At 38.3% G+C, this 27,706-nt stretch overlaps 3 protein-coding genes across 4 annotated transcripts in view; 2 read left to right on the top strand and 1 right to left on the bottom strand.

Moving 5' to 3' along the window:
- Nucleotides 1-19,258, top strand: RPF1 (ribosome production factor 1 homolog). The gene is made up of 9 exons (XM_023208623.3): nucleotides 1-253; nucleotides 1,700-1,756; nucleotides 4,012-4,092; nucleotides 10,587-10,682; nucleotides 11,269-11,422; nucleotides 16,277-16,359; nucleotides 16,786-16,967; nucleotides 17,141-17,267; nucleotides 18,356-19,258. Exons 1-9 carry the CDS (start codon nucleotides 26-28, stop codon nucleotides 18,395-18,397), a joined length of 1,050 nt encoding a protein of 349 aa, XP_023064391.1. The 5' UTR covers nucleotides 1-25; the 3' UTR covers nucleotides 18,398-19,258.
- GNG5 (G protein subunit gamma 5) lies at nucleotides 19,242-27,635 on the bottom strand. Its single transcript, XM_023208634.2, has 3 exons — nucleotides 27,072-27,635; nucleotides 22,855-22,999; nucleotides 19,242-19,467 (listed from the first exon to the last, which is right to left on the bottom strand). Exons 1-2 carry the CDS (start codon nucleotides 27,150-27,152, stop codon nucleotides 22,874-22,876), a joined length of 207 nt encoding a protein of 68 aa, XP_023064402.1. The 5' UTR covers nucleotides 27,153-27,635; the 3' UTR covers nucleotides 19,242-19,467; nucleotides 22,855-22,873.
- The window catches only part of SPATA1 (spermatogenesis associated 1), a 47,405-nt gene continuing 46,978 nt past the window's right edge, over nucleotides 27,280-27,706 (top strand). The window contains exon 1 of one of the 2 annotated variants that reach the window (XM_023208601.1): nucleotides 27,280-27,479. The gene's annotated coding sequence lies outside the window, so the exon portion shown is untranslated. The remainder of the gene's footprint in view (nucleotides 27,480-27,706) is intronic. The other variant, XR_002730932.3, reaches the window with a different exon arrangement.

Raw genomic sequence — 27,706 nt, 5'->3', positions numbered from 1 at the left:
GTACGGAAGCAAAGGAGCCGACACCATGGCGAAAGCCGGGAGAAAGAGCAGCAGCAGCTGGAAGAAAAGCCTGAAACGGAAAGCCGCTGCTGAAGAAATTCAGGAGGCTGCAGGCGCTGGGGATGGGGCGACGGAAAGCGGGGTCCAACCCCCGAAAGCGGCTGCTTTTCCGCCAGGCTTTAGCATTTCGGAGATTAAAAACAAACAGCGGCGACACTTAATGTTCACGCGGTGGAAACAACAGCAGCGGAAGGTACGGGAGGGGCGGGAGCTGCCGGGCGCCTGCGCGATGTTCCTGACGCTTAGGGCGGTCGCGGGGCGCACAGATGTGTTTGTCTGCTGGTCTCAAAGTGTATTCTGTGGCTCGGTAGGAAGGGTGGTGCCGCGGCCCACGTGTTCTGGTCCCCTCGCCGTGGTTTGGAGACTCTCGGTTCAGCCTTTTGCCTGAGCGTCAGGGTGGAAGATTTTCTTGATAGGCTGTTTCCTAGGATGCTGGATTCACAAGGAAAGTTGGAAGGCCTGTTGGCTTAATAGTGAAAACTACGCCCTCCTGGCCCAGAAGGCAAAAGTCTCAGCCCTTTGGCCCGTCTAGGCAGCGTTGGTTAATTTGCAGAATCCGAAATGGAGGCAATACGTAATAAATCCAAAATATTGCTTCTCTGACTCCTGCAGCAGCTCTTTACCGAAATTAGTACTGTAAAGTTTCTGATAATTGTATTTGTTCTTTAAGCCTTATCCTTATACGTTTCTGGTAGGTAAACAAACTGAAACGTAAAGAGGTTTAAACGGCTTGCCAAGGTCACAGTGCCCATTTCTGGTTAAACTGCAATTGGAAGAAAACGTTTGCTTATTCTTGCACATCATGGAAGTTCACACAATATTCTTATTACGTGTCTGCCTCCTCTTACTGGCCCTTCTGAGGCCCGGGACTGGTTCTTACTCATGTTCAGTGTCAAGGTGCTGTTTGAGTACATACAAGGGGCATTTAACTCATTCTGGTATGCACGTATTGGGGAGGGATGTCCTAGAAGATTTACTGGAGCTATGATTTCTAATCTGAAACCTGGTGGATTGAGGATCAGCAGGTGCTGGAAAGAAAAAAATATTTTTTATTTTGTCAACCCTTCTGTCTAGAAATCTCCGGGAGAATATATAGATTGACAATACAAATACAGATAATCTTAATCCACCTTGCAAGCTCTTACTAAATTTTAAAAGTATGTTTTGATTATAAAATATGTATATAATTGGTGATGGTTTTATGGAAAACAACCTGAAAACTCATCTCCCATTTCTATTTTTAGTGCTTTTCATGAGAAGCAAGCAGCATAACCGTGGTGGTCTTTAGGATGCAACCAGTTAGGCAAAACAAAACACAACGGAAACCACATTTTGTACTTAAATTAATTTGAGACTTTATGGAAAAAGATTAAGCTAGTCAAATTTTAAATGTTCAAACTTGCCAGTTTAGATTTTTTTAAAAGAATCAAGGCCTTTGTTAAAGAAATCTTATTAATTGGCCAGCTCATTTGGCTTACAGTAATTTAGGTAGAAAAATCCATGTCCAGATGCTTATTTCAATAGATTACAAAGATCGCCCAGTTCAAGTATTCATAGCATTAGTAATTTGTAGTTTGAGTATGTGTTTGTGATATAACTGGTTGTTTCTCAATATTGTTCTTTTTTTTCCACCCTTTAGGAAAAGTTGGCAGCTAAGAAAAAACTTAAAAAAGAAAGAGAGGCTCTTGGCGATAAGGTAAATAAAATTCTTAGCTGTTTGCTTTCTGTCTTATATTAGGGAATCCTTCCTGATATTTAAGTTGAATTACTTTCTTTTAAAATTTATTATTACATATTTCGTATGTATGAAGAAATACAAAAGTAATATAATAAACCTCTTTGTATCATTTACCCAGCTTAAGAAATAATGCATTAGCAAATTTTTTTGCAAGGAAGCCCCTTGTCTGCTTCTTCATAATTGCTTTTCCCTCCAAAGATAACCACTCATGAAATTTTTGATTATTTTTTCCATGCATTTCTTTTACCTTTACTATGTATGTTTGTGTACCTATACAGTAACACAGTGGTGGTATTTTGCATGTAACTTTGTGTTTGAGAGGTCAACACCTCTCCCTGACTTTGGGAATGGGGAAGCTCCTCAGGTTAGGCCTGGAGCTTGGCTCTTGTGATGTGAAGCAAAGGTTTTTGGTCAGGCAAGGCTGGGGAAAGGCAGGACAGAGCCTCTTCTGGAGTAGGGTGATAAGGAGTGTTAAGCTTTAGAGCTGGTACAGAGGATATGAACCTGTGAAAAGTGAGAATGGGGAGTGGGAGGAAAGTGAGGATTATGGCAAAGAAAAGAATGGATAATGCATCAAGAAAGAATCTGGCTATATTTGTGGTACTCATAAGAAGTGAAATCTTTATTGAAAAAAATTTTTAGACTACTAAATACTCATACATTATTGCATAGCTAAGTTATTTTTATTTTCAGTGTATTTATAGTTACTCCTAGGTTATGATTTATTTTTGCAAAATTTTGAAAACATTCATGTCTCACCTCCCATTTCTTAAGATATCAAGTAAGTTATCAAATAAGGGTGTTTGAGGAAGGGAAAAAAATGTAAAGACTGTATACAAACTAAACACTCTACTATTTCATGCATTCTTTGAATAATATTAGGTTAAACCATAGAAAATTATCAATAGTAGACTGTTTTGACCTACAGTATCCTAGTATGTCAAGCATGTTAGTCTCTTTTTAACTCTTTAGTAATCAGTCTATTACAGCAAACTAATGTTATGATCACCATTTGAAAATACCACCATTCTTGCTTTTTGAGATGAAAGATGACTTCTTAAAACTGCCTCCTTTAAAAAAATAATTAAAATGTAATATTTGTTTCATAGAGTAGTAAATGCTAAATAGTTTCAGTTTATATTTTCTTCATAGCTCTGCTAGTGTACATATATTTTAAATTAGTTTTAATGTACTCTTACAATTCTGTGCTCTACTTCTTAACAGTTCATTTACACCATTTCTTGGTCTCAGCTGAGTATGCATGATTGCTGATCCTAACAGTATTCCATAATGTTGATGTACTGTAGTATGTTTAGTCATTACCTTGATGTTGAACATTTGCCCTGTTTGCTGCTTATTTTCATTATAGATAGGGATACTACATAACATATTTCTTTGTATAAATTTTTCCCCCATTTACATTCCTGAACATAAATACCCCAAAGTAAAATTACTAGGTCAACGGAGTAACAACTAGACTTTTATTAAATATTTCTGAGTAGCTTCCCGAAAGTATTGGAACAGTCATGTACAGATGTCAGTTTGTTATTTTTTTCCTTTTTTTTTTTTTTGTTTAAGGTGGAGTCTTGCCCTGTCACCCAGGCTGGAGTGCTGGAGTGCAGTGGCACGATCTCGGCTCACTGCAAGCTCCGTCTCCTGGGTTCACACCATTCTCCTGCCTCAGCCTCCCGAGTAGCTGGGACTACAGGGGCCCACCACTACGCCCGGCTAATTTTTTGTATTTTTTAGTAGAGACGGGGTTTCACCGTGTTAGCCAGGATGGTCTCGATCTCCTGACCTCGTGATCTGCCCGCCCCGGCCTCCCAGAGTGCTGGGATTACAGGTGTGAGCCACTGCGCCCGGCCTATTTTTTTCTTTTATTTTTCTCCTGTTTGATATATTTTCCCCTAGTAGATAATTATCTCGATCCCTGTTTCTTCTCCTTGTTATTTCTGCACAGTTTTAAGCCATTTCATTCAGTGTTGGCCATTCTTCTAGTATGTGTGTGGCTCTGCCCAGATTGTTTAAAAAAAAAAAAAAAAAAAAAACCTCTTCTTCAATATTGTTACTAGGATTGATGTAGCAATAGAAGTGAATTGATCTGAGGAACAGATTGAGTTTGGGATTATTTGTAGCTTTCTGTTGTTTTTCCCCAACCGTAATATAATTAATGTAAAATCCTTCTAAAATGTAATCCTTTCTCTTTTACTTAGGCTCCACCAAAGCCTGTACCCAAGACCATTGACAATCAGCGAGTGTATGATGAAACCACGGTAGACCCTAATGATGAAGAGGTAATGTTAGAAGTCTTAAATTAGTTTGAATGATCACACATAATTGATAAATTATATATTTTTATGTTGATATTTAAAGTGCTGGCTGGCGAAGTTGTATAATGGACTGGTTCAGCTAAAATGCTGGCATATTATCTTATTATTTGATGTAGATTATTTCATAATTGATTTCCCAATAATGCTATAGACAAATTAAGTAAATATTTACTTTCTAGTAATCTATTTTATGTCTAGGTAAACTTTCACATTTGTCATATAATCCCTGACTAGTATTTTGGATGGGTTTTTTTGTTTTTGTTTTTTATTTTGTTGAGACAGAGTCTTGCTCTGTCACCCACACTGGAGTGCAGTGGTGTGATCTCGGCTCACTGCACCCTCTGCCTTAACCTCCTGAGTACATGGGATTACAGGCACCTGCCACCATGCCTGGCTAATTTTTGTATTTTTAGTACAGATGGGGTTTCACCATGTTGGCCAGGCTGGTCTCGAACTCCTAACCACAGGTGATCCGCCCATCTTGTCCTCCAAAAGTGCTGGGATTACAGGCGTGAGCCACTGCGCCTGGCCTGGTAGTTTTAAAAGAATTCCTCGTACTATAGACTTTTGTAGTATTTGTTAGACATTTTGATACCTAAGAATAACATTTGATGCTATTTTTTGTATTCTCATAAATCTTAGTTTCAAGATAATCTTTAACTTTGCACATTCTCCTTAGATAGTTTGCAACAGTGCAGTAAAAGAAGCAAGATTTTAAAACTATATTTTTAAAAGTTTCGTAAAGGAAACTTGGTTTGGAATGTCTGTTTGCTTTGCAACAGTGCTGCTATCAATGTTCTTTCACATATCTCCTGGTATAGTCATTCACTGATTTCTGTCTTTCTTTCAGCAAATGTTTATGGATTCACTTGCACTGTATTGGGATCCATTTTAGGGATTTGAGATCCATCAGTACACAGACTACTTACACACACACAACTTCTACCCACCCAGAGCTTACATTCTAGGAAGGGAGACAAACAGTCAACATAATGAAATAAATAAGTTAGACATATGTTAGCCGATGATAGGTTACTAAAGGAAAACAGGATAAAGGAGATTCAGGACTACCTGGAGTGGAAAGGGTTTGCAATTTTATGTAAGTAAGGTATTTGTGTGTGTATGCATTTTAATTTATTTTGACATTTCAGACTTCATAGAAAAGTAGGAATTTGTACATACAATTCACCCAGACTTCCTAAATATTCCCTCTTAAATGAGAGTAAGTGGCAGACATGGTGCCCCTTTATTCCTATATATCTCATTTTGTTTTTTATTAGCACAGTTAGCAAAATCAGACAGTTAACACTGGTATACATAATTATCTGTTCTATAGATCTTACTCAGATGTCACTAGCTGTTCCAATAATGTCCTTTCTAGCAAAAGAAAAGTCCCAGGTCATACATTCCATTGTAATTACCTTTAATTTCCTTAAATTTAGAACAGTTCCTCAGTCGTTTGCTTTTTGTGACATTGAGATTTTTTGAGTAGTACAGACCAGATATTCTGTAGAATGTACCTTAATATGAGTTCGCCTGGGATTTCTTCTGATTATATTCAGTTTATGTAGTTTTGACAGAAATACAGGTTGAGTGTCCCTTTCCTGAAATGCTTGGGACCAGAAGTCTTTTTTGATTTTTTTTTCCTCCGAGATGGAGATTTGCTCTGTTACCCAGGCTGAAGTGCAGTGGCACGATCTCAGCTCACTGCAACCTCTGCCTCCCAGGTTCAAGCAATTCTCCTGCCTCAGCCTCTCAAATAGCTAGGATTACAGGCACCCAGCTAATTTTTGTATTTTTAGTAGAGACAGGATTTCACCATATCGGCCAGGCCGGTCTCAAACTCCTAACCTCATGATCCACCCGCCTCAGCCTCCCAAAGTGCTGGGATTACAGGCATGAGCCACAACACCCGGCCGGACCAGAATTCTTTTTGGATTTCAGATTTTGGAATATTTGTGATAGATAATGAGGTATCTTGATGATTGGACCCAACTCTGAACAGAGCATTTATTTATGTTTCGTGTACATCTTATACACATAGCCTCAAGGTAACTTTTTTTATTTTTGGTGATGGAGTCTTGCTCTGTTGCCCAGGCTGGAGTGCATTGGCACAGTCTCTGCTCACTGCAACCTCTGCCTCCCTGGTTCAAGCAATTCTGCCTCCAGAATCGCTGGGACTACAGGCTCATGCCACCATGCCCAGCTAATTTTTTGTATTTTAGTAGAGATAGGGTTTCACCATGTTGCCCAGGCTGGTCTTGAACTGAGCTCAGGCGATCCTCCCACCTTGGCCTCCCAAAGTGTTAGGATTACAGGCATGAGCCACCCCGTCCGGCCTAAAGGTAACTTTTATACAATATTTTTAATGATTCTGTGCATGAAACAAACTTTTGACTGTGACCCCATCACATGAGGTCAGGTGTGGAATTTCCCACTTGTGGTGCCATGTTGGTGCTTTATCAAAAAGTTTTGAATTTTGGAATATTTCAGGTTTTGGGTTTTTAATTAGGGAGGCTCGACCCTCTGCCATGAATGTTAAGTCCTTTTTCAGTACTTCTTATCAAGAGTCACTTGATGATTTTCTCCTACTGGTTATGTTTACCTTGATCACTTGGTTAAAGTGGTGCCTGCCAGGTTTCTTCACTCTGAATTTAATGTTTTTCCCTTTGTATGATAATTAGTAAGTATTTGGGGAAGAGATACTTGAATGTTACTCCTCAGCTTACACTCATTGTAAATCAGTTTTTCCAGTTTGATAAGTGAGAAATTGTATATCACTATAGTTTTAATTTGCAGTTCTCATTTTGAATGATGTTGAATATCTTTTCATATTTTTTTCCCTTTGATCAATTGATTGTGTCTCTTGCCCATTTTTCTACTGTGTAGTGATTTTTTATACAGGATAGTCACGGTAGGCTTTATTGAGAAATTGACCTTTTAGTAAAGACTTGAAGGATGTGAGGAAATTTAGCCATCCTTGGGCAAAAGGAACCTCAGAGAGAACAACCAGTGCACAAGCTCCAAGGCAGACGTGTATCGAGTATGCTTTTTAAGAATAACAAGAAGGCCATTGTGGCTGAAATTAAGCAAACAAAGGGAGAGGATTGTAGAAGAGGTCCTAGGAAAGTATGATGAAGAGGAAAGACCAGATCAGTGCCTTTGTTGGCCAGTATGAGGACTTTGGTTTTATACTTAGTGAAATGAGGAGCCATTGGATGGGTTGAATAGAAGAATGATGTGATCAGACTTAATTTTTAAAAGTAGTTAGCTGCTTTACTGAGAATATAACTAGAGAGGTACATAGAATAATTAGGAAGCTACTAAACAAATCCGGGAAAGAAATGATGGGCTTTCATCATGACCTGGGCCAGGGTAGTTACAATGAAAGTGGTGAGAATTGATCTGATTCTAAATATTTTCTCCCCTGGGCATATTTTGAAATCAGAGCTGCTTCAGTTGCCTGACAAATTGGATGTGGAATTTCAGAGAAATCGAGAATTCAAAGATGAGCAAATTAGAAGGATGAAATGGTCATTGACTAGATGTGGAAGACTGACTGAAGAAGATTTAAGGGGAAATCAAGAGTTCAGGACTCTTAAGAGTTTTTAGAAGAGATGTCAAGCAGGTAGTTGTGATATAAGCTTGGAATTCAGGGAAGAGGTCTTGACTGGAAATAAATTTGAGGATAACAGGCATATAGAGGGAATGTATACATAAAGGTTTCCCTAGAATATTTACCTACAGTAGGATAATTTTGACTCATGAGAATATGTAAATGTTTTACTTTACATGATTGTACCAAAATATTTTTCAAAGTAGTGGTTGTATCATTTTATACTTTTGTGGTACAAGAGTAGTAGTGTTCCTGCTCATCCACATTCTAACCAACTCCTGGTATGTTCAAACTAATGATAAAAGGCTGTCTCATTGAGGTTTGAATTTGTATTTCCTTGTTTTCTTTTTTTTTTTTTAATTATACTTTTAAGTTCTAGGGTACATGTGCATAACGTGCAGGTTTGTTACATATGTATACTTGTGCCATGTTGGTGTGCTGCACCCATCAACTCGTCAGCAGCCATCAACTCGTCATTTACATCAGGTATAACTCCCAGTGCAATCCCTCCCCCCTCCCCCCTCCCCCCTTCCCGTCATAGGCCCCAGTGTGTGATGTTCCCCTTCCCGAGTCCAAGTGATCTCATTGTTCGGTTCCCACCTGTGAGTGAGAACATGCGGTGTTTGGTTTTCTGTTCTTGCGATAGTTGAGCGTCGTTTAATATAAGTTGTTTTCTTTAGAGATAAAACATGTCTTTTGCCCAGTTTTCTATCATGTAGTATATTTTGATCATTTGTGGAACTTCTCTATATATTTGGATACCAATCCTTTATACGTATTAAAGGCATCTTCCAATTCATGGATTCTCTTTTTATTTTCTATGGTGTCTTTTGAGAACGAGGACCAGAAGTTCTTGATATAGTTGAATTTTTGAAATTTTTAGCATTTAAAGCTTTTTATGTCATATTTAAGAAACTGTTCTCTTTCCTGTGATCCTAAGTTACTTTTTCTTTCTTTCTAAAATAAAGAGTTGTCTCTCATGTTTATTTACTTAATTGTTAGGAATTGTTTTCTGTTTGGTGTGAGAATGGAAACCAGTTACTTTCCTTGCTGTCTTTCACCCCAGCCTGTCCTTTTGCGCAGCATATATGTGTGTGTATATATATATACACACACATACATACAGTTTATCCAATACCATTTTTGAAGTAGTGCAACCTTTCCCCACAATGAATTGTAATGCCAAGTTACATATCAAATATCTATATATGCTTGGTCATTTTCTGGGCTATTTGCTTGGCCAGTTTGTCACTGCACCATTACTTTCTTAATTAGCTTCATAATAAGTCTTAATATCTGTAAGGGCAAGATGCTGCTTTCACTCCTGCCCCTAAATCCCCTCTCTTAGATGTGTTTTGGCTTTTCCTAGGCCTTTGCTCCTCCATATAAATTATAAATGGCACAAAAATCAGATCAATTTGGGGATACATATATCCTCCAAATTGGGGATACATATGTATATATATAATATGTATTTCTTAAGTCTTCTTTGAATAGTGAAACGTATTTCATGAATTTCATAGTTCTCTTCATGCAGGTTGACCCATAAATCTTCCTAGAGCTATTCCTGGGTATCTTACGGTTTTTGTTGGTGTAAACTGCATGTCTTTGAAAATTGTTTTGGTTGCCAATTTATAAAAATACAATGGATTTTTGAGTAGTGATCTTCTAACCAGTAGCCTACCTAAATTCATTTCTAATTTGTTGGGATATTGTTTTCATTTTTCTGTTTTAGATAATCATTTCTGCAAATGACAGTTTTCTTATTTTGACCTGTTTTTCTCCCACTTTTGTGCCTTCTAGAACTTCTAGCTTTATGTCAAATAAATAGAAAAATCAATAGTGCCATCTTTGCCACATTTCTGATTTTCAAAAGAATACTTCCAATGCATCATCATTAATATTTGTGTCACTAAAGATAGATTATTAAGAGTTAAAGGTTAAGTAAATTTTATTTATTCTTAGGCTATTTTTTGTCTTGTTTATCATGAATGAATATAGAATGTTATTAGATGTTTTCTTTGCAAATATTGAGGTGATTATGTGGCTCTTTTATTGCATTAAGCATCATAACTAAATTGGGTTTATTCTTTGCTTAGAATTAATTATATCTATGTTCATGAGTCAGACTACAGTAATGTCCACTTTTCATTCCTCATATTATTTTATTTTGGCTTTTTCTTTTTTAAATCAGTTTTTACCAAGATATCTATTCTCTTAGTCTTTTCTAAGTACTTTCTTCTTTGATCCTATTGAATCTTTGTTTTCTGATGCATTTCTATCTCCTTTTATCTTTATTACTTTCTTCTGCTTCCTTTGAGTTGATTCTGTATTTATTGATTTGCTCAATATGTATATTTTCTAATGTGAGCAGGTATAGCCATAAGACTTTCAGAGTACCACTTGGGTATATTCCACAAATTTTAAAAGGTACTACTTTCATTATTGTTTAAATCTGAGTGTCTCTTAATGGAAGATTTGTCTTCTTGTAATTTCATTAGTTTTTTTGCTTGTTTTTTTTTTTGTTTTTTTTTTCCCTGTGATTATTTTCACCAACCAAGTTGATGATGGAAATGAAAGTAGTTCAAGAGTAAACATATCTCAGTTTCTGCCCTGAAATGATTTCTGACAATTTTATTCAGTTTTGTACTTGTATTTTACGCAGGAGAAATCCACTCCATCCTCTTCCTGTGTCCATTAATGTCAGTCCTTCCTGGTCTCTCTTTAAATCCCCTATCAGCTAGGTACTCAGTGTTCAGCAGTCCTGCTGAAGCTACTTTTAGAATTCTGGCCCAGTAGAGTGTTTGTTTGATGTAAAATTATCCTTCTTCTCTGTTCTCAGGTTGCTTATGATGAATCTACAGATGAATTTGCTTCTTACTTCAACAAACAGACTTCTCCCAAGATTCTCATCACAACATCAGATAGACCTCATGGGGTAAACACACTGATTAATTTAGTTCTTGAATTCTTAATTTTCTTATTAGTTCTATTTAAAGTACTCTGTTCAGAAGAGTTAAACCTTTAGTTAACCACCTTAAAGAATGCCTGTGAATAAGTAAATAAAACGTAGCAGTGGTGATATGATGTAGGTTTACTAAATACGATTCTTCAGGATAGGATTTCTTAACCTCAGCGTTGTTAGTATTTTAGCTGGAGAATTCTTTGTTATCGTGAGCCATCCTGTTCATTATAGGATGTTTACCAGCTTCCCTGGCCTCTGTGCATTAGGTACCAGTAGCAACCACACACCACTACCACCACCACCAGTCATAACCATCAAAAATGTCTCCAGATATTGCCAAATGTGTCCCCTGATGGAGCAGAATTGCCCCTAATTGAGAACCACTGCTTTAGGATGATCAGCCTTTGATAAAAGAGGAGACACTCTATTCCAGTTTCATGCTTTCCTCAGTGTTGCTTTCTATTAATCATAATAATCATTATTTCTTTCCTTATGTACCACATAAGATTTTTATTCTTTTTCAAAAACTATTCAAAATTTTTGTTCTTTTGTTTTGCAGAGAACAGTACGACTCTGTGAACAGCTCTCCACGGTTATACCAAATTCACATGTTTATTACAGAAGAGGACTGGCTCTGAAAAAAATTATTCCTCAGTGCATCGCAAGAGAGTTCACAGACCTGATTGTTATTAATGAAGATCGTAAAACCCCAAGTATCCTTTTTTTTTTAAAGGAGGTTTTCCTGTCCTCTCCTTCAACCCCCTTAAAAATATATTTAAAAGAATAAGGAAATATTGCCTATAACTTTCAGAAAATAATTTTTTTATCAGAAAATTATATCTCTTTCCAAGAATCTATAAACTGATTTTTCCTTTGTATTCACCATTTATCAGGCACATGCTACAGCCAAGAGATTATTTTAACCCTTAGTAAAAGATGCAGAGATAAAACAAGAGACAACCTTCAGGAAATTCATAGGTGGAGTAAATGGATATGTAAACTGACAAAATATAGTGTGGATGGTACAATTAAACAGAGAAATGCAGGATAGAGTGGGGACCCTGTGATTGGTACAAAGTCTGCCCTGGGAGGAAGGACTTCCTGTAGAAAGAGATGCTGAAGCTGGATCTAGATGGATGAGGGTGAAGCAGGGGAATGAGGCAGAGAAAAGCACTCAGTGCAGAGGGACAACCATTTGGAAAGAGAGGGAGGAAAGGACTGACCTACTTGGGGATCTGCATATGGTTTGTTATGGCTAGATTTTATGTTGCCAGAGGTGGTGTCACAGGATTAAGTTTTTGAGGTAGAGACTTGGGCCCATGTTATGTGTTTGTTCCAGGCTAAATTTTTCTGTGAGTCTCAGATCTGAGATGAATGTGTCACCTGAACCCAAGGGATTTCTTCCTATTGAGATAAGAGACTTCATAAAGGATATGTAGGTTTGTTGTTATTGTTGCTAGTGTTTTATTTATTTATTGAATGATGACTGTGAGTTCAGTAGCTTTAAAGATGACCAATTGAATGAGTCATCTTTATGATTTTTAATTTCATTAAAATAAAATTATAAAGAATTTACAAAAAAAAAATAGGGACAAGACTTCTGTGGTGCCAGAATAACATTTTATTTCTAATATCAGTGAACACTGTTGTTTTTAAATTAGTGACTTAAAAGGCTGTTTTTTAAAAATCTAACTTTTATGATTTTTATTGTTTTCAATATAACTTACTTTATCCACTTGTTCTAGTAGCTTTCCAGAAACTAAAATAAACTATAACAAGCTTTGTAATGTGTTTTGTTGGCCATATTGTATTTTGGTTTACCGGATTAATGTATCAAAGTATCTGAAATCTCTTGAATACTTAACTACTCCAGAAAAAATTTGTTTTTAAGGTAGTTGCTACCTCTTTTTCTTTTTTTAAACTGCCTCCACAAAGTGGTAAGGTCTGTTTTCCTCTTTTTATTTTTGGCAGTTAAAAAACAACTGTCATCACTTTGAGGCTGCTAGTAACCCTGCTAAGAAGCAGGCATTCATCAATTCAATAAATGTTCTATCCTTATTTTATCCAGGGTGTTTTATATAGCCACACAGATTTCACCTATATCATCTATTGCCTTTAAAAAGTTTACATTTTCTGTCTGGGCGTGGTGGCTCACACCTGTAGTCCCAGCACTTTGGGAGGCCTAGGCCAGCAGATTGCTTGAGGTCAGGAGTTTGAGACCAGCCTGGCCAACATGGCAAAATCGCATCTCTACTAAAAATACGGAAATTAGCTGGGTGTGGTGGCACATGCCAGTAATCCCAGCTACTTGGGAGGCTGAGGCACTAGAATTACTTGAACCTGGGAGGCAAAGGTTGCCATGAGCCAAGATGGTGTCCACTGCACTCCAGCCTGGGTGACAGGGCAAGACTGTCAAAAAAATATATAGTGGTGATTCCTGGAGACTTAGCATGGGTTCAGGAATAAAAATCACAACTCCTAATGATGACACATGGCGGAAAAGTTGAAAAAACAGGATTTAGCCTGTGGGAAAGTAGATTCTAGGAACATGGCATCTTTCTAAAGACATTGGAGGGGCTACTGTATGAAAGAGTAGTGCTGAATGGTGGAAGTAAAGGGATATACTTTTTTGACTTACTAAAATAGAACTTCATCAGCTGTCTAAACTGTAGAAACCTACTAGTGGCTTTGAGTCAGGGCAGCTGTTTTATCAAATACAGATTGTGTTATTTGCTAGTTTTGTGATTTTAGTCAAGTTTCTTAGCCACTCAATTTCCTCATTTTTTAAATGTAGGAAATAATAACTATCTTTAGAGTTCCCACAAAGATCACATTAAATGTATTATGTTTATAAAGCATAGTGTCTGGTAGTGCCATGTGGTAGTCACTTTAGTAGACATGTGGTATAGTGAGAAGCATGTAAACTTTATCTTTACAGACCTACATCCTGTATTCATTATTTCTAAATGGGGAACTACTGGCATTTGAGGTAGGGTAATTATTTGTGCTACACTCTTGGCAGCTTGTAAGATGGTTTGCATTCCTGGCCTTTGGATTCTAAATACCAGTAACACCTCAGTCATCCTGACAAACAAAATGCCTCTTTACATTTCCAAATGTGAGCAGCTGTCAGCCAAGGGCTTAAGCTAGGTGCAGTCCCACCCTAGTTGAGATGTGCAGTTGCCTTGGTCTGATTTACTTAGGCTAATTTACTTGACCCTCTTCAGCCTCTTTTCCTCATTACTGAAATAGGCATGATGACTCCTGTTTTGCGTGATTTGTGTTAGGGATTAGCAGTAATGTAAATAAAGCCTCTTGCACAATGCAGGTACACAGGAAAAGAAGTTATTTAGAAACTGGTAAGTTTGGATTTTGTACTTTGCTTTTGACACAGACCACAATTTAGTGGGAATGTTCTAGAAAGGATTTAAGCCTTGATTTGGGGGTTGGAAAAAATGACTTATATCTCCTAGACCCCTTAATAAATACTTTTGGCTGTATTTCATGAAGTTTAACCTGTGGTGAATCTTTTAAAATGATAGAATTCAAACATTTGCTGAAAAATCTGCCTGCAGTCTCAGCACTTAGGGAGGTTAAGGCAGGTGTATCGCTTGAGACCAGCCTGGGCAAGATGACAAAACCCTGTCTCTACAAAAATTAGCTGGGCATGATGGCATGCCTGTAGTCCCATTTACTCGGGAGGCTGAGGTGGGAAGATTGCTTGAGCCAGGGAGGTCGAGGCTGCAGTGACCCATGGTCGTGCCATTGCACTTCAGCCTGGACTGCAGAGTGAGACTGTCTCAAAAGAAAAAGAAAAAAATTCCCATCCCTAACTAAGTGTTAGCAGATTAGTTGGGAAGAAAGGTGTTTTCCTGACTGTAACTCAAATAAGTGATGAATGCTGTGGTAGCAGTAAGAACTGAGAAGATTTAGATCTTAATTCTGACTGCATAAAAAGGTGACATTTGAAGTAGACCATAATAGATGAGTAAAATGTTGCAGGTATTCAAATTAGCAGAAGCAAAAAATGCATGCTAGGATTAACATATATAGTACATAAGACTGCGAGTGCCTACCAGTTAGGAAACAGCTTGGTGTGGGCATAGGGTAAATAGGTTGAAAAGGTAATTTGTGGCCACATTATGAATCTCATACCAATGTCTTCTTTCTGTAGATGAGTCTGTGATGAGAGTAGTATGAAATTAGCAACAGCTGTCAAGACTGTGAAGGTATCTAGTTTTTCACTTAGCACATGAGAAACTATGGTATAGATATAATGAAGCAGCTAAGTCCCATAGCTGGTTACTTATAGAACCAAGGCCTAAGTCCAGACTTGATTTTACAATCTGCATTAGGAGATGTACTTGAGGTGGTGAGGAAAAAGATCAGACCAACCACAATACTACTTTAATAATCTAGGTGGAAAATCTCGAGGACCTCACTACGACAGTAAGGGTAAAGAGAATGCTAAGTGAGGAAATTCTGAAGGTTAAAGCAGTTAAGATTTGGTGGGAGAGGGAGAAGTTGAAGATACCATAGCTTCTAATCTGGAGGAATGAGTGTTGATGCCATTGTAAAAAGATGGCAACATCTGCTTGGAAAGATACATATTATATGCAGATAGACTTGAAACCATCTGATTCTGGCCTATTTAAGTTGTTGAATCAGATGAAATGTGTTTGAAAATTTCTTCTAAACTAGAAAAGCGTAATACAAAGTGAAAGCCCTGTCCATTGCCATTAATATGCCTGCTTGTAATGCCATTAAGCAATAGCCAAGAATTACTCATGAAAAGTAAAGGTGTTTCGAGTGAAGGTCAGGTTGTGCCACAAAAACTTGAAGAACATTATATAGGTAACAACCTTAGTTTGCAGCACCCAGAACTTCTAGAGTTCTTGGGCTGCTAGTCCTGCTGGTTGTAGGTAGGTGATCTTACATTTCATTTGTAGTTTAGCGTGTCTAGCATAATTCTCAATTTATGGGAAATGACAGTCAGTGAATGGCTATTAATTGGTTAGTTGATTATAATTTGTGGTACAGTAATCCTAAGTAAGGGCTGATCTCTTGCAAAATACTAATAACCTTACTTTCATAGAGGAAAGTTTAGGAGTCTGGTCTCATGGGATGTTATTCAAAGTTGACAGCATATTCTGACCATACAAATGTGTAAAAGTGACATTTTGGGGTTATACATCTTCAGAACATGGAGGTAAAACACTGTATTTGCAGTGTTACATGATTGTAGAATCCCATCCTATTTTACTCCTTAGTGGTCAAAGAGCTTTTTTTCACCTACTTTAGGGTACCTTAACATACCCTATTGAGGGTGATGATTATTATATTGTAAAAAGAGAAAAAAAGGACTACCCTAGTCTATTTTCTTGGAAGATTTTGACTGATTTTGAGCTTTTGATATGGTAGGAAAATGTCACTTCAGAGGAATACGTACATCTGCCTGTTCACTTGGGTACAGATTTTAGGGACCTTTGGATGTAGAGGACCAGTTATTTAAACAATTAGGTTGAGATTACAGAGTTCAATGTGTTTCTCTTAACTTTTATGAATAGATGGACTTATTTTGAGTCACTTGCCAAATGGCCCAACTGCTCATTTCAAAATGAGCAGTGTTCGTCTTCGTAAAGAAATTAAGGTAAGTTTTATACATTCCTTGATTGGCATTGATCTCTTCACAGTATTTGATTAGTAGATGCTGTATCTTATAGCTCTAATTTATTTTAATAATGGCATTTTTTCTCCTGATCACAGCAGTTTTTATCTATCAGTTTTCTTGTGAGACTGTGGTTAAGTTACACAGCCGGCAGGCAATAGTCTTCATTACTATGAAGCACGTTGATTTTCTAATAGGATATTTTTTGTTGTTGCATTCACTGCATATTAAAATAATTTTAGATACGTCTTATTTCATGGGTTTGGTAAGCCATCTGTGGTAGTTTGACACTAAAAAACGATAAATTTTGCAAATTTGTCATGTAAATTTTGATATTTGAAATTGCATTGGGAGGTGTTGCCAATTAGCTTAGCTCATGGTGATATTTATTTTTCATTATTTTTCTAGAGAAGAGGCAAGGACCCCACAGAACACATACCTGAAATAATTCTGAATAATTTTACAACACGGCTGGGTCATTCGATTGGACGTATGTTTGCGTCTCTCTTCCCTCATAATCCTCAATTTATTGGAAGGCAGGTTGCCACATTCCACAATCAACGGGATTATATATTCTTCAGATTTCACAGGTGAGGAAGGTAAACTTGTTGAACTTCGACTTCAATCATATTTTCAACATGAACTAATTTTCCAATATATTGTAGCAAGTATCATACAAGATAAAATGAATTATTTTTTGAACCCTGTCATAATGTTAAACAATAGCTCATTCAGATTAATTTAACTCTTTTTGTCTTTGAAGATACATATTCAGGAGTGAAAAGAAAGTGGGAATTCAGGAACTTGGACCACGTTTTACCATAAAATTAAGGTCTCTTCAGAAAGGAACCTTTGATTCTAAATATGGAGAGTATGAATGGGTCCATAAGGTATGTGCTTATTGTTTAAAAAAACTAATTTTTAAAGTATGGGATAAGAGGGTGGGAGGAGAGAGAGCATCAGGAATAGCTAATGGATGCTGGGCTTAATACCTAGGTGATGAAAATGATCTGTGCAGCAAACCACTATGGCACATGTTTACCTATGTAACAAACCTGCACATCCTGCACATATACCCCTGAAAAAAAAAAAGCTACAATATCTGGGTTTGGTGATTAACCGTGGTTCATCTGAAGTATAAACATCAGTGGTTCTCAAAGTGGTACCAGCACCATTACCTACAAACCTGTTAGGAATGAAAATTCTTTGGCCCGCGGACCTATTGGATCAGCAACTTAGGGGGTGGGGCCCAGCAGCAATCTGCTTATAAGCCTGTGTTATATGTGACTCTATTACATGTTTCTTGAGAACTACTGATAGTTTTCTTAGACGTTTGGAGATCATCATCTTAAATAGTTTTCTTAGACGTTTGGAGATCATCATCTTAAATCATAAATGAAAACAATGAAAACTTTCAGTGTTTTAAAACATCCTTTTTTTTTTTTTTTGAGATGGAGTCTCAGCTCTGCTGCCCAGGCTGGAGTGCAGGGGCACCATCTCTGCTCACTGCAACCTCCGCCTCCTGGGTTCAAGCTATTCTCCTGCCTCAGCCTCCCGAGTAGCTGGGATTACAAGCATGCACCACCACACTGGCTAATTTTTTGTATTTTTAGTAGAGACGGTTTCACTGTGTTAGCCAGGATGGTCTTGATCTCCTGATCCGCCCGCCTCAGCCTCCCAAAGTGCTGGGATTACAGGTGTAAGCCACCGCACCTGGTCTAAAACATCCTTTTCTATCTAGTATAAGCAGTACTTCACTTAGTAACATTTTATTTTAAAATCACACACACACACAAAGTAACTGCCAACATCTTTTATATTAGACTGAAGACTGACTATTCAGGGTCTCACACAAACCCAGTTTTTCAGTGCGTTACCTATAAAGTTCTAGGGACGTTAACTTTTACTATTTTACCTGAATTGTTAATTATATTTTTGTTTTCTTTTCTTCTTCCACTCCCCCGCTTTCCACTTTCAGCCCCGGGAAATGGATACAAGTAGAAGAAAATTCCATTTATAAAGTACTGAGAGAATAATATTGGATTTTGCTGAACAGGCCTATCTTGAACTTGGGTAATTTATTTTTGACAGAATACTCTCTTCAAAATGGCATTTGTTGATTTCATAAGCCTCTCACGTTTGGACAAATTACCAAATGCCATGAATTGCCACTGTGTGTTTATGTAGAAAATACAAATAAAAGTTATTTTGATGGCTTAGGTTTTCTTAAATTTAGTTATCTTGTTTTTGTGTAACTGAATAATTAAGTTGGAATCAAGATTCAGATTAACTTTCCTATTTGCATAGAACACGAGAGGAATAAAATGGTTGGTAAATACTGGCTAACCCTTGATTTTTACACCAGATTAATCTTGGATTCACAGGGTCTGGCACAGTTTTAGTAACTTAAATGGAGGCCAGGTTTCTGGATGTTTTAACATTCTCTTAAGCCTTCAGAAGGGTAAAAAATTTAAAGCAAAATGATCTACCGGGGTTTAAAGCAAAGTTGCAAATCACTGAAGCTAATCTTTGCTTCCTGATTTTGAGGTGTTTGGTTTTTTGTGGCCAGATTGGGGGGAGCTCTTTTTTACCTCATTACATGGTGCTGTAGTACTCCATTCAGGCACTGAAACAAAGTTAACCCTATAAGTAACACATGCATGGAAACCTGTAGAACTTAACAGCCTCCTCCTGACCTTACAAGAATAAAGGTTTGCGGTTTACCTTTAATTCCCTAGCAGTCTTGCCAGATGTGTGGCATAAAGTCATGTAAGAAGAGTAGGTGGAACAAACTGTACATAACGCCTTCAAGTGTTCAGAACAGATTAATATACCATGTATTTAATACCAATAATAATGCAAAATAAAACTTTCATACTAAGTTTTATTGTATGCTGCCGCCAGTGTATATAAAACAATTACCCTTGTGAAACAGAAATTCATGAAAATTCAGAGAGGTAGATGTTAAGGACTGACAGAAGTAGAAGTTTGTATATTATGGCACATGTGTTACAGGGATAAGCTTTTGTACAGGCTTCAAATGTAGCTCTCTTGAATATTCACTGGATCATAAGGAGTGGTTTGGGAAACCTAAGATAGGACAAAAAAGGTGAGTTAGTGTAAAGTATCAAAGAATATAGTTTTTAATTTTTTTCATGAATAACCTAAGAGAAACAGGATGGGAAATGCCTGTGGTGCAGTAAAATCTTTCCCTTAATTTTCACAACCACTCTGATGTATAAGTCATTCCTGTTTTATAAACAGACTTACAGATTAACTTGCTAAGATTACTGCCAAAATACATTCTGTATATAATAAAAAAAGGTTAATAAAGCTCTCTTAAATCAAGAAAAATCCAAACATCCTTAGAAAAATGAGCAGGAGTATTTAGCAGGGCAGTTTGGCAGTATCCAGTGAAGTAGAAGATGCAACCACACTTCTAGTTACCTAGATAAACCCAGACATAGAGAAACATGTACAAGGATATTGACTGTATTAGTATTTTAACCGCAAAGAACTGAAACACCTAAATATAACTCCATAAGAGAATGGATAAACGAAGGTTTCTACATATGATGGAATACAAAGCTATAAGTTATGCCTTAAAAAATAAGTTATGTTTTCTAACCATAAAGTATTTCAGTTAAAAGAGTATAAACTAAAAAATTTAAAAAATGAAAGAATATTAAATTTTAAAAAGTGCACTAAAAAATTAAAACATGAGCAGACTAACTTTAGGATTACTGATATGGAAAGGTACAAAAGTGTTAATCTGAGATATTTTGTAACAAAAATGTTTAAGAGGCATAAACAGAATGCTATGAAAAATGTTTAATCTCACCTAAAATAGTAACAAACAAGACTTAGGGCTCAAGGAAAAAGCATTCTCATGTTTCTAGTGGAAGGCCAAAGTATTATATTGGCAGGGGATATCAAGTACAACATTGTAAAAATGTTAAATGTTCACTCCTTGACTAATTTTACTTCTAGAAATTTAATAGAGGTACGAAGTATATATATAGTTGTTCACCAAAATCTTCACCTCACTGTAACCTCAAATTTTGGAAACTTAAATATTCAAGGAAGTATAATTCAATCACAGTACAACCATTAAAGATCTTGTTTACAAAGAATATTTAATGAAATAAGAAATTCACCATTTAAAAAAGGCAGAATGAAAAAGCAAATACTGATCCTTAAATTTTTTTAATTAAAACATTTTCATGGCACCCATAAAATGTTTCATACAAAAACTACCTTAATTTTACATGTGTTTCCTCACTCTCAATAAGCCTGTCGCCTTATCTGCATTTTTTGTGTATACATGTTCTACTGATTAAGTTTTTAATCCTGTATTATTTCTTCTATTTTGTTGTGTATAAAGAAGGAAAAATTTTAAAAGCTGGTATCTCAAAAAAAAAAAAAAAATTCCTCTTAAAAGGAAATACAGGGCTGGGCACAGTGGCTCACGTCTGTAATCTCAGCATTTTGGGAGGCTGAGGCGGGCGGATCACCTGAGGTCAGGAGTTTGAGACCAGCCTGACCAACATGGAGAAACCCTGTCTCTACTAAAAATACAAAAATCAGCTGGGTGTGGTGGTGTGCACCTGTAATCCCAGTTACTCAGGAAGCTGAAGTAGGAACACTTGAACCAGGGAAGCAGAGGTTGCAGTGAGCTGAGACTGCCCCATTGCACTCCAGCGATAAAACTATATCTATACACATAACTCCAATGTAGATTCTTTACATTCATGCCACTCAGTGTAGGTCTAGTACTATCAGCATCAGTGTAAGTGGGCAGTTGTAAGAAATGCAAGTTGTAGGGACTCACTTCAGACCTTCTGAATTCGAATTTGCATTTTAGCAAAGTGATTTGCATATATTCAAGCTTGAGAAGCAATGCTTTGATGCCCAATTATTCTTCTCCTAGCCCAAATTGCTTCAAATCTTAATATCCACCAAGCTGTTTTCTTATACTGCTGGGATTAATAGACATTATTTTACATTCTGGGTTCTTACCCCAGCCATATTTTTAAAATTGAGCAATTCATTTAAACACTTATCTGTAGATTCCTATGAACAAACTAATAAAACTATTAACAGCTGCCCAGTATTTTATTCAAATGAAAATAAACCACTCTGTAAAGTGAATACAAGAACTGAGGTTAAAAAAAATCATTAATAAACCATAAAAATATGAAACTTCCAAAAACTACCATGAAGAATTAAATGAATAGTAACAGAAACAAAGAATATTATAATGAACAGTTAAATATGAAAGTGAATTACTACTTCATGTGCATTTTTGTGCACATGACACCTGTTTTCAAAGGGCTTTTTTTTTCCCCCTGGTACTTCAAAAAACTTAAAACATCTTAACCAATCATTGTATTTACTGGAAACATGTACTTATACAGACTTCCTGGACACTACCAGGTCTACAAAGCTTAATTAAGGAGGGCACAACTATGTAACAAGGTATTTTAGGAAGCAGCTTCCTGGGCTTTGGAGAGTCAGAATGTTAGTAAGGGGTGTGTGCCATATACAAAACATTTTTTTAAAAAGTACTATTAGTTTGCCTCTCATAGGTCAATATTGAGTACATTCCCTAACTAAAGTACTAAGAATTTATAAAATGCAGCACCCTTCAGTTACATTTTAAATGATCCAAAACGTTTTTGGTCACATCTCTTAGACTAACATACATTTGTACACATGGCATTTGATCTGGAAAGCACAAATTAATGTACTGAAGCATGCTTTAATAAAGCCATCAGGGTCTTTAGTTTTTAATTCTCTGAAATTCAGTCCACTGTCTGTCTGCCACCAAGAACTCATATACTGCATTTCCTTCATGTTTTCATCTTTAATCCAACAAATGAGAACAAAACATAAAGCCTGTTCTACCTCAGTCCAAACACCTTTACCACACTGGCTTACTCAATTACATCTGATTTTCTCTTGCATTTCTAATTCCCAGTCTTTGCTATACTGTTCTACAGCTGGGTTTAGTTAGAGCAATAACATCAAAGAGTTAATCCAAATCAGCTGGTAGTACTTTAAGTTATCCCCATAAACAATGCAGTTTTTTTTAAAAACTGTCTAAATATTTGCCAGGTACACAAAAAGAAAACTAGTACTTGGGGACTCCCAAGATGCATATGCCATTAGGCCAGTGCTCTAAAAAGTGACAGATGGCTTGTTAGAGCAGTGGGATTTTGTAGTAACTCTCCTATACCCTCTTTATGGTTATTAACTCCTCTGTTTAACCTTCTTATAGTAAAATAGAAACGATTAGCCTTCATGACTACTAAGTCAGCAAGTTTCATGAATCCTTACTTTCCTTGCAAAACAGAAAAATACTGGAAATGGAGGGCCAAAGGAAAGGGCATGGGATGATCTTTTAAGTGCTGCAAAGAAAGAGAAGACTAGTTATTCCTACAATGTGGGTTTTGGTTTTAATTTAAGGAAACTTACCTTTGAAAGATTCATTTTACTACAAAAAGGAACAGACTTTCTGAGGCCTGAAGGGATTTGTACTTGAAGATACTCCAGTCAGCAGAGGGTCATGTTGAGCATTCTGCAGACAGAATTGTTTCAAGTCTGCAGCTGCCTGGGAAACCTATACATAACAAAGAGGGGAGGGAAGCGCCAGATGGTGAGAACATTTTAATGAAGGTTTTCTCAATCTTTGGAAATACTGTACTTCCAATAAAACAGTACTTCTCTTGCTTCAAAAGAAGATACTATATAATAATTGAAGACTTAAGTCATATAGTGAGCTCTTCTTTTTTTTTTTGAGACGGAGTCTTGCTCTGTCGCCAGGCTGGAGTGCAGTGGTGCGATCTCGGCTCACTGCAACCTCCCCCTCCTGGGTTCAAGCGATTCTCCTGCCTCAGCCTCCTGAGTAGCTGGGACTACAGGCGCGCATCACTACGCCCAGCTAATTTTTGTATTTGTAGTAGAGACGGGGTTTCACCATGTTGGCCAGGATGGTCTCGATCTCTTGACCTTGTGATCTGCCCGCGTTGGCCTCCCAAAGTGCGAGATTACAGGCGTGAGCCACCGCACCCAGCCTAGTGAGCTCTTAATACTTAAAACCAATGCTTGTAAATAAGACTGATTTAAAGTATGTTTTCTTTTGTTTGGTTACTAGAAGCATCAGATGACTGAGTACAAACAGTAGAATTATGTTTATTTTTGCAAAGCACAGCACATCTTATTAATAATAGGCTGTTCAAGTGCAAACCTGAGGGTACTTAACATCTTGTTTCTTAAAAAAAAATTAAAGGTTAAACAAAAAGCAATAACATTCTAGCAAACTATTATTTTGTCTTGAAAGCAGTATTAACTGGAAAAATGCTACTGTGAATGAACATAATGTGAGATAGCACATAATTTAGAAACGCAAACACTATAAGAATGCATTCAGTATACTGATCCTCAAATTTATCAGACCCTTATACTGTTGCATTTAAACTAAAACAAATTAAAAGAGGCATGCATTCTTTCACTTAGACATCTACTATTTCTATATATTCTGCTAAGGTGATGTAGGATATAAACAAAATAACCATAAAGCCATAGAAGTTCCTTAAGTCCTGTTTGGGTGGCTCTGTATATGTATATTAACACTTAAACCATATTTAAGTCAATAGTTTCTTAAAAGCAGGCTGCTCAGAAAAACTGTTAAATTGAAGTTTGCTATCAGCCTTTCAGTCACATGACACTGGGCAGAAATCTGTCACTGTCTAGTTTAATAACATTAAAATAGTTGATGGTACACAAATACCAAAACAATGAACTGAACCATTCAGATGTGGAACATGAATAAAACATGCCCGAAATGCATCTAATATCTGAAGTCTTGAACTGAGATTTAAGAAGTGGGAGAAATACTCATTTATTTTATTCTCAGTCTTTACCACAAGGAGGCTGGGAGCAGGTGTCCAGCTGGATATGTGACCTTAGGGAATTAATAGCATCACAAATGCTCTCTATACCAAGAACCCCTGCAGATTACAGCTGTACCTCCAACCTGATAAAATAATTCATCATCCTAAGATGAATCTAAACGCTTATCGAATCTATTTGTGTGTCTGGCTTATACAACAGTCCAGGGTAATGAGTTCCATAGGTTTAATAGCTCCTATGTAAAAGAAGTATTTTTACAAATGACTAAACCCCCTCATCCCCTCCCTTCCAAAAGAAGTGTAGCTAAAGTAGGGGAACAGTGATGTCCTTTTTCAACAAATATTGTAACAATGTTTAGTGTTTTCATTCATATTAACCAGTAGGAAGCATAAAGAGTACCTGTTAATTTTCTATTTAAAGTGTAGGTGGGGTCCAATGTAACTCCCTTTCACAAGTTCCAAGCACCACTATGTGCTGCATATACTTACAGGCACTGAGAATACATAACAGCCAGGGAGAGCCCTGTTGTTATGGAGCTGACAGTTCAGAGAAAATGACAGACAAGGTGCTCTGTAGTAAAATGAGTAATCGTTCAGATGGTGACTGGGTGCCCACCTAAGGGAAGGTGTCTGAGGTGACATTGAAGCTGAGATCTCAATGACAAGAGATCCAACCAAATAACCATCAGTGAGAAACAGCATTCCAAACAGTGAGGAAAGCTGAGACAAAGACTCTAAAACTGGAACAAGCTGCTAGCCCCCAAGGCACTGTAACAATCACCATCCAGGAGGTTGAAACCCTGTAATCCTGGCCTAATTATTAGTGCCCCTTTTCACTCTCAAAAATGTCCTGACCTACCTATGACAGTTTGTCAAGCACTTATGATAAGTTCTATCAACTGTACTCAAACATAAAGGTTAAAATATTGTACTAGTTTAAAAATCTCACAAAAAATCACCTAGCCCAGTCATTGATAAAATAGATACACAATGTTAAACCACATTTAGCAACATGTCTAAAGAAAAGCTCATTAAAAAGTCCCAAAGGGGATGCTCCCCTTCTTGCTACAGCCTTAACATCAGGCAGTAACTCCAAAACCAAATCATTTCTGGTGACTTTAATGATCCCGACCAGAACCAGAAGGCTACTGAAGATTTAGGTAGGATCGGTTTTGGGGGATTAGGGGAGCAGCAGCTAGGGTTTTCAAAGTAAAGTTCTTGGGAGTATTTTAGTCTGAGGACCTCATGTCATTTTCTTTGGAGACTAAGTATGTACAATTTATTGCTTTCACTATCCCGCCCCATTTTTCTTTCTTGGTCCATCCTATCTGTGATAAAGGCATACCTGAATGATATATAATGGTTAATAAATAAATGATTTCGAATTTCAGAGCCAAATCCAGCCAAGATTCACTAGAAACCACTGTGATGAGGTAAGAATTGGGAGAGTAGAGAAATAGATTCCAAACTGCAGTGAGGTCTACAGCACTTCAAGGACTCTAAGTGAGGGGGATCCCACACCAAGACGAATGAGAATTTCTCTTCCCTTCTGAGTTGACCACAACTGAGTAAGCAGGTCCCTCACACTTCTAGTTAACAAAGCTAAATGGGAGACCCTCTCTCAGGGGGATCCTACAACAAGACGAATGAGAATTTCCCTTCCCTTCTGAGGTGACCACAACTGAGTAAGCTAGGTCTCTGACATTTCCAGTTAAGAAAGCTTAGAGACCCTACCTCTCTCACTCCACAAAACATTTCAGGAAGTAATAAAGACTAGCCTGGTGAGTATAAAATCAAATCATCTTAGGAACTGGCTGCTTTTAACAGGGCACATGATTTACATTCTTGTTTCTTTTTTTAACTGCAGAAGTGTTTCACATGTAGCCTGATCTATTGTACCAGAAAGAAGCCAATCCATTCAGGACTGTAAAAATCAGGAAATACTTAGAATAGCACTTGAATGTCAAGTTCTATCAACACAGACAAAACGCTTTTTCTCCCAAAGTACCCCAAGACAAGGCCAATACTAACCAGACGCCAAAATAAGACCAATAATTACCCACAATAATCATTTTCTCGGGCATGCGGACCAGTCGATATCCCCAAGGTCAAATACGAGCACACTGTGCCATAGGTATGAAAGGCACGCTTTGTTCGAGGTTGTACGGGGCACTAACCGGAACTTCACACTCCAGGATCGTTTCGAAAAATGCTGCTTTAATCCATAGTTTAAGTTATGCAATAATTCGCTTAAAAGTATGTGTTCAATGGACAAGAGAAGTTGAAGGTAAGAATTTAATACTAAAGGAAGTAGGTTTGGGAAAGATAAAATGGGGGGAGAAAAGTCTGCTCTGAATCAGAAGTCGGAAAATACCCTGTCCGATGAGAAACAGCAGGCTGGCGAAGTGGGAAAGGAAGGGTGCGGACGGCGCGCGGAGGCGCAGCTTGTTGGCGAGACCAGCCGACAAGGCGGCCAAGGGAGGTAGAGAGGGAGGAGGACCGGAATGTGGGCCACGATTCAGCCCAGGGGCCAGCCCTCCTCGGAAAGTCCTGGGGCGGAAGGGCGAACTAATCGTCCCCCCAAAACACAGCCTAGACCCACGCGGCGCCTTCTCTAAAGCTGGCCGCTCCCCGATCGCCACCGCCGAGCGCACGTCCTCTCCAGAGGAAGCGAAGGCCGGCGCGTGTCCCGCCCGCCCCCGCCAGCTGGGCCGCCGGATCCCACCCGCCGCTGCGGCCGCCGCCGCCTTCCTCCCGCCTCGGCCGCCCGCCCCCGCTCACTTTGACACGGTTGAGCCCGGCCTCCAGCCGGAGCTGTTGAACCACTTTCTTCATAGCGGCAACGCTGGAGGAGCCAGACATGCTGCACACAACTGCCGGGCCGATTCGTGGGTCGGTGGGTGGCGGGCCGTGGGTCGTCGGGGCCAGACAACTAAGCAGCGCGCGGCGGGGGCGGGGCTCCGAACTTTGTCTCTAAGTTTCCGGTTCTGTGCTCAGCGGCTCCACCCTCGATGCGCATGCGCGCCTTTCCCACCCTCTGTTCCGGCTCCTCACCAGGCCAGGAGCGCTAGCCTGGAGGAGGGGGAGGAGAAGGGGCGGAACAGTCGGTGGGCGCGGCTGCTGGGGAGGCGAGCGCGCCTGGACTCTTTAAGTTCTCCTTTCCTCTCCAGAGGGACCGATTAGGGAGAGGTAAGGAGACAGCTGATCGTTAGCCGCTAAGACCTAAGAGGGGGTCTGAAGAGGGCCAGTGAGGGAAGTTAGAGCTGTGGGAGTTTCTAAAAGGTCCGGCGGCGGGTGACCAGGAGGTCTCAGTTTTCCTCCCAGAGTTTGTGGGAGGGGTTGAGGGAAGTGAGGGGAGATGCCCGCGGAGGCGTAGGAGCTACTGTGCACCCGGCGTGAGTCACCCGCGCACCCCG

This window comes from Piliocolobus tephrosceles, chromosome 1 (genome assembly GCF_002776525.5).
Source record: "Piliocolobus tephrosceles isolate RC106 chromosome 1, ASM277652v3, whole genome shotgun sequence".
NCBI lineage: Eukaryota > Metazoa > Chordata > Mammalia > Primates > Cercopithecidae > Piliocolobus > Piliocolobus tephrosceles.
Note: the sequence above shows the minus strand (reverse complement) of the source record. Positions and strands in the feature narration are given on the sequence as shown.